Source organism: Nothoprocta perdicaria, unplaced genomic scaffold, assembly GCF_003342845.1.
Source record: "Nothoprocta perdicaria isolate Ctin4 unplaced genomic scaffold, notPer1 scaffold_54, whole genome shotgun sequence".
Taxonomy (NCBI): domain Eukaryota; kingdom Metazoa; phylum Chordata; class Aves; order Tinamiformes; family Tinamidae; genus Nothoprocta; species Nothoprocta perdicaria.
The window spans coordinates 1,351,515-1,363,756 of record NW_020455799.1 but is presented as its reverse complement, the minus strand read 5'-3'; the positions used below and the strand labels follow the sequence as shown (position 1 = coordinate 1,363,756).

The 12,242-nt window shown below is 36.3% G+C and overlaps 1 protein-coding gene across 1 annotated transcript in view; it reads right to left on the bottom strand.

Annotated features, from left to right (window-relative positions):
- Positions 1-3,643: 3,643 nt before the first annotated feature.
- The window catches only part of GPATCH2 (G-patch domain containing 2), a 97,011-nt gene continuing 88,412 nt past the window's right edge, over positions 3,644-12,242 (bottom strand). Inside the window, exon 10 of the mRNA XM_026048442.1 lies at positions 3,644-4,916. Within this exon, the coding sequence (XP_025904227.1) occupies positions 4,747-4,916 (170 nt within the window). The 3' untranslated portion in view covers positions 3,644-4,746. The remainder of the gene's footprint in view (positions 4,917-12,242) is intronic.

Sequence of the window (12,242 nt, the reverse complement as noted above, 5' to 3'; positions counted from 1 at the left end):
TCCAGTATAAGTTTTGTTGTAGGACAGGAGAAAAGAATTGTAGGAAACTGATTTCTACTAAAACCTAATACATTTTTACTGGAGTCAATCCATCTACTACTGTCAGCCAGTCATGACTTATTGAAACTCTCATTGCTCTGGCAATGTTTTCCACCATTCAAGCTGGCTTGCATTAAAAACAGACTCACATAGTGGACAGAATTATCAGACATACTTTCTTATAGTGTAGATAAAACTTATATCAATCCATACTGGTAAAGTTTATAGTTTCTCTAGCAAAAACAAATAAACAAGCAACATCCCAAACAATAAACAGAATCCACTTTAGACAAGCAGAACACCCATGCTGAAAAAGCTGCAAGCCCTTTTCCAGAGGTCATTAGGAAAAACTCATCCAGTCCTACCTACTGTACTCGTAACAAACTTGACTATAATCTTTTTCTATGTGGAATTAAAATAAAAAGTACATATGACCATTAAAAAACAAAACAAAAAACTATTGTTTCTTTCAATGTTTTCAATTAGCTCTCCAGCTGGATTACAGGTAGACAGAGATATGAATGTGATGGAGATGTTTCAATGAGCGGCACACGCTGCCCTGGGACTGCAACGCTGCTCACGGGAACCTTGCTGGTGYGGCCGCCACAGGCTCCCCACGCCACGGTGCCAAACGCTGCTGTGCATGAAAGCCTAACTCTAAATTCAGGAGAAGTTTTAATAAGAGGAAAGAGATCCTGGCTTCTGATGTTCCTTAATAAACTRCTTTGGGAGTGGAGAGAGGTGGAAGTTAAAACCAAGACTTTGCAAATTCTCTTCCTTGGAACAACTAAGGGTTTCCGAGAACTGCTTGAGCAGGAAGCACTGTTGCAGCTACCTGAGAATACACATACTTACAGATCAAAGAGTACTTGTATTTAGAAGTCTCAGAAGAATATGATAACAAAGTCCTGCAAGCATCTTAAGGCATTTCCTGACTTTCTGGTTTAAGATTTTCTGGTGAACAACACTAACCTAGAAGAGAGGCACAACTCCTTGAGTTTTTACCAAGAGCAATAGCAAAACTTACATCTACTTGCTGTAAGACATGTGCAACCTTAATTCCATTTTAAAAAAGAGCAGGCTTTTACACTCACCTAAGCAGTAACAATGCTGTCAAAAAGGGGTAATATAAAGAAAAGAACATCCAAAACCAACAAAGAATGGAGTCTATTTATTTTATTTCATCTCACATTTGAGCTGTTAAAGCAAAGCATTCTATACATATTATTTAGCTATTTACTGYCATTCTACACCCATTATAGACTAATTGCAGAAAGACAAATTCAAGGACAAACTTGCCAAAATAAACTTAATGACAATGCTTCTTGGACTCCAACAAATACCTACTTAAAAATAAGATGCTGTCAGCAACTGATCATGTTCTTCTTTTAAAAACAGTTAATGGCTCAATTCACAGACTGTTGAGATACAACGAGACATGTAGCAAAATGCAATGCTGATAATACTTGTTTTATTTTCACTAAGCCTCTGCGTGGGCCGAATATTATGGTAACAGTTGAGCTACTGATTAACCAAACACCTAAATGGAAAGAATCCTGTGAATGATGGGAACTTCTAGATGCAAGATGGTCTTATATAGGGGAAAAAAATCCTTATTGTCACAGCTAGTAGGAGTTATTACCTGAAAATACTTGTGTGGGCATTTTAAATTCATGTGAGGCAGTTTTACAGCAGATGGTCATAGTATGATTGCAAGTTAGCTAACSCAAAAACCTAATGAACATATCTACRTATTTTGACCTGTTTCAAAGCCAACTAATGTTGCAGTGACTTTTGAAAGAAAAAGCACAATTCATTTTTGTGTTGTTTCTTGCCACTAGCTCTAGCTGTGCAAAATTACACTACTGGAATATCTTTGAAACACTGCTGTGAGATGTGGAAAAACAGAAACGGCAATGGCATCATAAAGCCAGAATGGAAACTTTGCTAGAACATAAAAACATATTAAAACTACATTAAAATATTTTAATCTCTCTTTTTTTTTTCCCCCTACAACTTCCAACAGATGAAGCTGACTGTCAGCTGCGGCATCTGCAGGAATATCTGCTGGAAAACAGGCAGAGTGTTTTTATCTCTACAGTGAAATCGATCTGACTAGACTTAATGTCTAACAATTTCTCCCTAACAGGCTTCTAAAATGAAAAGTTATAATATTCTAGCTCTGTTTTTTGATAAGACTTTTTTTCCATTAAGGTTGTTTATTGGGTTGATTTCATCACAATATATGTATGAATGGATGAACAAAGAGCTGACTGGCTTAAAGAACTGTTTTCTTTCAAAATGTTTCCATTATGCCCTCCTTATTGTTTCAAAACAGGAAATATTTTCAAGTAGTTTTCCAGTTGCAGACTGATATTTTGAAGGACTAATGCTATGGTAAATTGCATGTTAATACTTCAGTGTTATATAGGCCATATTTAGAATTTCTGAGCAATAATGTATAGGCGCTGTAAACAAAACACAAGAATGGAATTTTAATACAGAATAAATATTTCTTTGTAATTTTGCAAATTCTGCTAGAGCAACTAGAASATAAAGATTTGTTTCTAGCCTTAAATCATATCTTGTAAAGTATTTTTAATGAATTTTTGACAGTGGTGTGGAATAAAAATAGGTCTTTGGAATTCAACCTTAGCACTTTTCATTGAAAGAACAAGAGCATCCCATATCAATCCACGTTACTTKGCTATTACAAATAACAACTGCTGAAGTGGATTCAGCTGCTAAGTGTAGAATTCCACATTCTTGACTCACTGCAATTATGTGATGCTGAAATTATTTGGATATGCAATGTATTTAACTCAGATTATTTGTGCAAGAGAAATCCGAAGTGGCTAATCCACATTTCGCTGTGCCTCAAACCCTTCCACAAAAGTAAATCTTTSTTGATTACAAATAGCAAGTCTGCTCACAATTTATTATCATTTCAAATAGTAAAACCACACATCATAACATGTACTTGAAAAGTAATAATTGGTTCTCCAGAAACGCAGAAAATATGTGCATTCACTTATAATTAAAAATAACATTAGGCACTAACCTGTTACTCTACAGTATACAAACGGTGAAAGAATGCTCCCAAAATGATACTGCTCACAGTGGAAAGCATAGACATTTCCTTTAAAATCAATACTATAATGCTGCTACTTTTTGTTTTCCTAGCAGTAAATGCTCTTGGAAAAAAAAAAAAGAGACAGAAAAAGAAGTTATTAAAACATGTTTTAAAATTCATCATTATATTTTACAGCCCCATATAGGAAGCTGTGCTTTTCTTAACCTAACATTATCTTTGCAAGCATCTCTGTGCATGCAGTTTAGAAGTATAGTGGGGGAGAGATCCTCCTCTAGAAAAAGGACTAAGGAAAAGAAATCCTATTCCCTTGTAATCAGCGTAAATATTGTCAACTATCACAGCAGGGACAGGATTTTCTCCTTAGTCTTCAACAGACAACAGTTTTCTTCAGTCCTATCATTCAATTTTAAAGTGGAATTTGTTTTATACTGCGGACAAATAGTACCCTAGCAGCTTGATTGGTTGGTGCTTAATGAAATTACTTGTGCTGACATTAGACACATTAGATACTGATTAAAACACTTAATGATTCTTCTTGATTTTAAATTGCTCGTTTAGATTTGTGAGATGCCACTGAAATATCCTTTTCCTTCCCTCCCTCCACTCTAGCCATGCTCCTCCTTGTGCTTTTTCTGTTTCATCATGATCCTTAGAGACTGTGGCTCACTGACACCATCATGATCACAAACCAAATGATACCACAATGTTGAATACTGCACTGTTCGCAAGACACCAACACCCAGTTAACAAACACTGCAAGACACAGTCGTCTCTGAAATACAAACGGTCACTTCAGAGTTGAAGCTMCTCTTAACTATTGACACGTGGAGGATCATTAATAGAAAGAGAATTCCAAACTCAGAATAAACTTTACATTTTTAAAATATCTGCTAAAAAAAGATAATCCCRTAAATGTAAAAACAAGTATAAAAGATTTACTTCAGAGCTTGAACTCGGAAGACGGGGACAGAYTGCAAGAAAATGGTATCAGAATGGCTTTCCTCAATGACAAAGCCATTTTTTCATGCTATTCCTATATAAAATATCACCTTTCAGTGGGAAATGTATATCTTATAGGCAATATGACAATCATTACACTTATACTCAAATACTGTTAATCTCTAGAAATACTAAGTTTGGAAACTTTGTCAGAAAAGGAGAAAAACACAGTAGTTTATGTATAGAGTTCCACTTTCCTTGATATCAAATCTTATCAAGACTCTTGAGATGAAATTATACTTACCAAAAAAAAAAGTTTGCCTGAATACTAAAATCTGCTGCATCAGAAGCTTTCATGAAAATAATGAGTGAATATTCTGAATTTTACACTTAATACAAATCTTAAGATCACAGAAAATAAAAAAGTACAAGTGTTTGTATATTTTAGCACCATTACAAAGTAGGATTCCTATGCCAGTTTTGTCACTGTGGCTGTACCTTGCAGCTGGTGTAGTTAATGGGAAGCACACAGACTACAGTGATCTTGGAGAGAMGAATAATTGGATTTTCTGATCACAAGGAATATTAGAAAGTTTGCATTTTCCCCCCYTTTTTTGGTCTTTTAAAATCAATTTTGATCTTGATTTTTATTCGGCAGCCAGAGCGCACTGCTGTCAGCTAAATCCAAGTCCGAGTCCTTTTGGTCTCTGGATTGCTCTTATCGGTTCTGCTATCCCTTTGCCGTCTGGTCCAAGGCCCGTGCCAGGAGTCCAGCCCATACTTTGAAGCATTCTGTTTCCAATGTTGTTTTCTGGGATTGGTTGGGTGTTTTCRCCTACAAACCCTGAGATTAAAGAAACACACAGCATTAATCAGCACTGCCTGCCATGTGGAGAAGAGCAGGATAATCTCCCTTAAAGCTTTAAACCTTCTTATTCCCCTAATTCATCTAATAGGTTGCTAGAACAGGCTGTCTTTGCACATGTTGACCCTTCTGACTGCATACGATTCTAAACAGTACAGTCTAAGGCTTCCTTTATTTTACGCTTTCAAAGACAAGCTTAGTTTTAAAGCATTACAAATTTTGCTGAAGATCCTTCATATTCCAGTAGAACATTTWCCGTCAGTCTCAAGGACTTCACAGATCATCTGCACAAGTCAGAGCCAAGATTACCTGAATTTATTGCTCTCTACAGTTCCAAAGCTGAGGCACATCACAATATCATGATCATTTTCTATTCTTAGCAATATTTATCAATACTCAAGCAGATTGCTTTCAATAAAACACAACAAATTACTTTTGATTAAGCACTCAGAGCTGCTACAGAAGCAACTGATCTAGTATTTTGAAATCCAGCTATATCCTTACTTGCTTCGGGGTTTTATGAAAAGTTATCAGAGAGATTTAATACATRTGAGCAGACTTCTTAGTATGTTCAATGTCTTTTAATGCTTTCCTTCCATATCAAAAAGTATATCTCCAGAGAAAATGCTTCCTGTTTTCTGCCACCTTCTAAGCACTGCAAGTGTTAATATAAAGGGTTTATTTTCTCATGAACACAGCATAAAGAAACGTGAATAATAAATCAAAAACTTGTTTTCTCTCAACCTTAAACTAAGCTTTTGGAGATGATCCCGGAAAAATCTTTCCCATATGTAGCTCTCTTGCATAAGGGATACAAATGATACTTGATTCAAGAACTACCAGGGAAATTTAGCAAGTTACACCACACAAAAAAATTGAAAAGGGCTGATGTTTTGCAGTAACTTGACAATTGTAGGCATTTTTTTTTCAATTTTGTTCAAAACACCCTCAGCAGAACAGAAACACATTTGCCAAGCTCCAAACATTAGTTGCTTGACTTTCTGCCTATTTACTCCAGCAAGGTGTTTTTTTGAAAAATTCTGCAGCAGGAGACTGTGGTTTTGTGGTTTTGGAGACTCTACTATCTTCAATCAATAACTTATGATTGACAAGCAGCTGGTTCATCATTATATTATCTTACTAAACAGGATCACAGCAAAAGTTGACCAAGCACTTTAAAAAAGCCTCATGTAACACACACAAGACCCGCAATGGAAACTGCATATRCAGACATAAGATTGAGATGAGGTGCACATTAAAAACCTTATGATGTCTGTGGTGATAAATTTACATTACTCACACAATATTCACTACTATATATGTTTATATTCAGTCAAGCAGTGACTACATAAAAGCTAGATGGCTTCCTAATATCTCCATTCCTAAATAAWAAAAAAAAAATGCATTGATGGATTCAGTGGTTTCAAACCATTGAATATTGGTTTGAAGCTGTGCTTAATGCTAGACTTAAAAGTAAAAGCTCGTAAGTCAGTGACTTCAGTCCCTAAGACTGTTCCTCTGGAGCTAACTGACACATAATTCAATGATGAAAACTTCCTTCCTTTACAGTACCACACAGGCAGAGACAGTTTTTATATAGACAAGTCCTTTCTAATAATTAGTGTAGAAAACAGAGGCTTCGGGACCTTCATAATTATATCTTCAAATTAAAAAATAGAAGGAAAAAAGTCTAGAGTCAACAAAAGTAAATGTACAATTCACAGCTGGAAGAGGGTTTTGATCCACTTTTCACACGAACTTAGGGTAAAAATTGGCATGTGGTTTCGGCRTCTGTGGAGGAAGAGGACTTAGGCTGGGAGCTTAGAAGGCAAGAACAGATCCAACAAGCACGAAAGAACACTGCTAAGAGTATATCATGGCCTCAAAGAATATATCTATGAGTGTACTATATCAATACTATACATACCATATCTACACTATACATACATACCATATTAATACCATACATAGTATATCAGCACATAGTATATCAATATATCTAAGAGTGTATATATATATATATCATGACCTCTAAGAACTGGAAATACTAGTCTATTCATAATTCTGCCTAGATAATGCTGCTGGAATAGTATGCAAGGCCTTGCTTGCGACCAATTAAACAGCTTTGTCAGTTTGCTTGGGAAAAAAAAATGAAGACTTTTTCATGTAAAATATGTACCCTTCTATATGAATTTCAATTTTCAAAATAGAGCAACCTCACAGAAAAGATATGTCAAATAAAAGATATGTCAAAGAACAACCTGTACTCTGACATGTATTTAATATTTAATAAACTGATGTTTCTATTTTTGATTTTTCTTGAAGGAGCTGAACATACTTTTCTCTGACAGGATAATTGGAATGCTTTTTGTTTTTAAAGATATTTAAGTAATTATAAAATATATAGCTTTATTACTTCTCCCTCCAATGTACATGTTTTTCTATCTCCTATAAGGACAGAAATACCTCCCCTGCAACCTTCTGTTTTATATTTATGCTCAGTCAAGCCCAAAAAAAAAGGGGAGGGGGGAGGAAAATCTACCATGAACTTGGCTTTGGAACACACTTTTGGGCTTACATTCAAACAATATCCAGACATTTTAGAAACCTTGTAGAACAGCAGGAAAAATGCAAAACCAAAAAGCCCTGCGACTCCTCCATATTATGCACTTTGCACTTTGACTAACCACTCTCTCTTGCAAATGACACAAATGGATAGCTTTTAAAAAAAATTAAAGAGATTTAATTTATCCAGGCTATTCTTTTGCAGTATAGTAAATTTTAAATAAATCTACATAAATACATATCTACATCTGTCAAAGTATTTCAAATGATTGATGAAAATTGCAGGAATGTTAATTTGAAAAGCAACATATTTTACTTGAATCAGAAGAACATGGATTTATAATTGCCCATTTCTTCCATTCCATGACCAATCTGCCATCAGAAAAAAAAAAAAAACAGAGTTTGCTTTTCACACACTTACAAGGACTGTGCTAGGCTTTCTTACTCCCCCAGTTCCTAGTTCCTGTGCTTTGGGCTTTTATTTTCTAATTAAAAGCGGTAATTGTCCTTGTAATAGTCATCTTCAAGTTCAGTGTTTAATTCATGCCAACGGCACTTCTTAGACCAGCCAGTAGGTCCTTTTAGAGAGAACAGTCCAAGTCTTGTGAAGGGCTGTGCTCCCTCTGGGATGTGTTCAGTCCTGACCCACCCAGGAGCAAGAACAAAATCAACCCATTGTGCTATCCCACAAAAAAAGAGCTATGCATTATCACACACACACACACACAAAAAAAAAAAAAAAAAAAAAAAAGTGATACATCTTTTCTAAGCTTGTTAGAGGTTTTTTTTTTCTTTCTACAGATGGAAAATGTGTTAGCAAGCATAGCTTTTTTCTGGATGAGTTCAGACTGCTACCAGATGAGCAGTCTGCCTGTAAGGGCAGTCCGCCTTACTCAGGTGAGGTGCAAAGACCGAAGGAACTGCCACAGCGCTGCACAATTCCCCCACTCCTCTTCAAGGCTGAAGTGCTCAGGTACTCCACCTACATGGAGTATGGACCCTATGACTGCGAAGAGGGGAAGTGGGAAGGGAAAAAAATCTGAACAAAAAACCCTCCATCAATTTTTTTTCTGTTTTKGTATACTATTTATCATGGCATTAGAGGCAGGTTTCAATGAAAAATAAAGACATGCAATTTTTTTCTTAACAGCTGTCGAAACAGGTATGTCCTGGTTAAACAGTACTCTAGCATTCAGTGCCATACCCTTGATTTTACAGTGATTGCCATGAGTTAATTTAATTCCATCTGTAAGCTAAAATCAGATCAGAGGTCTAATGCTGCTGCAGGCTCCACATCTGTTTAATCATTTTTGGATACAACAGCTTGCAAAAGTTCAGGTTTTAAATTTGCTTCATATTTAAGCAACAATGTTACGCTAGTGTACAACACTCTCAGTGGGAAACAAATGAGCTTATGTACAGTTTTGATCGAAAGATCTGTTTCACTCTACTTGCAAAATGCTTCTTCCAGAGAAYGCAGAAGCTCACCAAGTAAGCTATATATTTATTTTAGACTAATAATGGAACTGTGACCCTATTAACCAATATTGTGACTGTATTTACTTGTATAGTCCTATTTTTTGACTAGACTGACATCAAGCATGCTGGTTTATATCAGGGCAAATAAAAGCAGAATATCACTAGGCTCAATCTCTTAAATAATCACTTAAGAAAATGCTGCAGATTTTGTTGTTTCAGACATAGGAGACAAATGGAGTCATAYGTAAATAACTTCGTCTCTGGCCACTAAACTATTTTTGATGTTAAGAAATTGTTTTTTAAACAGTGGTGAAAAAATGACATCGTACAGATAGACAGTCTTGGTCTTTCATCTTTCTTTTATATGATTAAGATTTGTGGGTTGAGCACCAATACCTTTGCAGAGCACAGCACTACTATTATTTCCTCTTCTATCACTCCTAGCAGCCTTAAATCCTTTAAATCCTTTCCTAGAAGGATCTCTTTTTGCTTGGGTAATTTTTGCAATACATGGCCTGCTAACCCTTACCCCCTACCTTGGATCTCACTTATGTCTATCACAGCAGAGCCAGTCCTTCTACCTCAAATCTTCCAAGGAGCATTGTGGATGGTAATTCACTTGCGTAATTGGCTCAAGAGATGAAAATCTTGTATCTGCCTCTCTTAGCCACTAATCTATCCAGCTGACTGCAAGCCTAATTGGCAGCTTGTTTAGTAATTTGGCTCCTAAAGTGTTGTATTGATGTTGGATAAACAGCCAATGGAAGGAGAAGCGATACATGCTGCTTCACTTTAAAAGCTGGTGCACTTCCCCCTTATTTTCTGAAAGCGTTTAATATTCTCCTATCTATTCTTTTTCTTCTCTGATTCCTCACTAGATAGATCAGTTCAGAACTGCAGAACAGGAGGGACTGATCCTGGTTCCTAATGCAATTTTATGGGGAATGTAATTAAAAAAAAAAAAAAAACTGCTACACTGTATTTTTTTTTAACGTCAATTCCCCATAACTAAAAAATAGGAATCAGAATAATGCCTAGATGGCCATGTCCTAAGAACAGTTTTGGAGGATTGTAGGGTCATGAGGAGCACATCTGACAGCCATACTGTGATCTTTAAAATCAGCACCTGCTGTGATTTTCACAGTTCACTATAWTATGGGTATATATCTAAAAAAAGGAGTAACAAATTCATTTATGAAAAGGTCATATTATTTAGCCAAATATTTGAAATTTCACTTTTAGGCATCCTTCACAGTGAATTTTCTAAGAGTGTATCTAAAGAACAACGCTGGAATGATTGTAGTTCAGGTAAGGCTGCTTGCACTGTATTCTCTATTCCAGCTAGCAGGGTAAAGAGCAGAACCGGTGGTGACAGAACTGTCATGGACTGCTTTTCTGAAGAAACTTCTCCCCTATGAAACGTTTCAAGGCTGCATTTAAAACTCCTCAAAACCTGGCAAAATTGTTCCCTTCTGATAAGCACTCCRTGACCTTTACGAGAATTGTAACCCTACACCAAATCCTAGGGGGAAAGGATTTAAATTACAGTAATAACTCTCAAAAATGGACAGCTCAGTTATTGTTAATTCCAGCAGAAAGATTAAGGATTAAATGGATATTAGGACTATACACATTCCTGTGGTTCTCTACCTAACCCAAGGCAAAGTTGACACAGACTGCTACTATATAGGAGGCAAAATTGCACTTTCATTTCCTATCCTATGCCTAGGATCATCTCCTGTCAAATTAGTCTTAATTAAGGATAAAAATTAATTCAGTAAAAGAAGGCAGTACATCTGCATGGTTTTTACTATGCAGGGAAGAACTATTTTTCTATTTACTGAGGCCTCCATCTACTCTACTACTAGAGGCTCCTTTAGGAGGCAGCACACAATAATGAACTCTAGTGAAGAACCAAAATGAAGAGGCTTTTGGCTAAGCCTCTTACGACAGAAGAACTTTAGTTCTTCCAGAGTTCTAGACTAGTTTTGGAGAGCTTTGTAACAAAAGGAAGATACAGGGAAAAAATGGAATTACCCCATTCCATTTGAAAGCAATATCCACCACGACCCATCTGGTGAGCTGCTTTGCCACAGATCTCACCCTTACCGATTCTCTTAAGAATGTAATTCCGTCACTTGCATAAGCAAACAGTGCTCACCAACGGGCTTTCCACCGGTCATGGAGACATCAGAACGCAAATCTGAGGTGTTACATTAGCACTGGCAATGTCAAGGTAAATTTTGAAAGGTAAACTTCCCTAACAATCAAAAAGTCAAAATTTCTTCTCTGTGTACTGGAAAGCAAAAGCAAATATTTTCTTTATGAAATCTCTATGAATTTCTTTATGAAATCCTAATAATCTATCTCAGCTTTTATCAGAACCCTTTCTATCATTCCTTAGAGCTTCTACAGAAAGACAGAAAATAGCAAKCTAAACTCGCCTGTGCCTGCAAACCCGATCAATGAACTTAATATTCTCACATTACAAAAATATTTTCTCATATCTTAAGCAGTTATTTTTATTCCTCTGAAGTGGCAAAACCCTTTTGCATAAAGCTATCAAGCCCTCGCATAAGCCTCTCTCCTTCTTCAGAAAGTAAATTACAGGCTAACAAACCTTTCAGAAAAGTGATTTTTGCATAAGCTGTGCCTGGTTCTATTTGCAGCAGTGCAGGACAAAGAACAACTAGTCACACACATGTGAGAGGCTGTGGTGGAGAGATGCACTAAGAAGTTGCCTTGACTGGAGTTTAAACAACAACAAAAAAATGCATATATATTTACTCCTTGGCAGATTTTATCTTCCAAACACCTTCCAGATAAGAGAACTCTTTTATTGTTTTGGTCTCACCAACTTAAAGTAGAATGACAAAAGCATCTGCAGCAACTGTGTCCTTTGCTGGGTGAGGTCTATAACTAAACACATCTGAATGGAGGTGGCTCCTGGYTTTGAGGAATCGCTTTATTACATTTCTTACTGGAGGAAGAGAAGAACTCGCAGAACAAAAAAATTATCTGGAAGATGAATACTCCTACTGACACCTCTCAGTTCCATTGAAAGGGGGATTTTAACTCTTTAGCAACCTTGCAGACAAGTTATTCTGTACGTGTAAAACTGTCTATTGAGAAATATCTCCAGAATCGGATGGAGGGGAAGGCAGGTTTAGACTTCTTTGGCAGAAGTTTCTTTAATGTTGGCTTTAAGGACACCCTTGCCTGTGATACTCTCTGTTAAGCTGGCTTACGATTCTTGAAAGT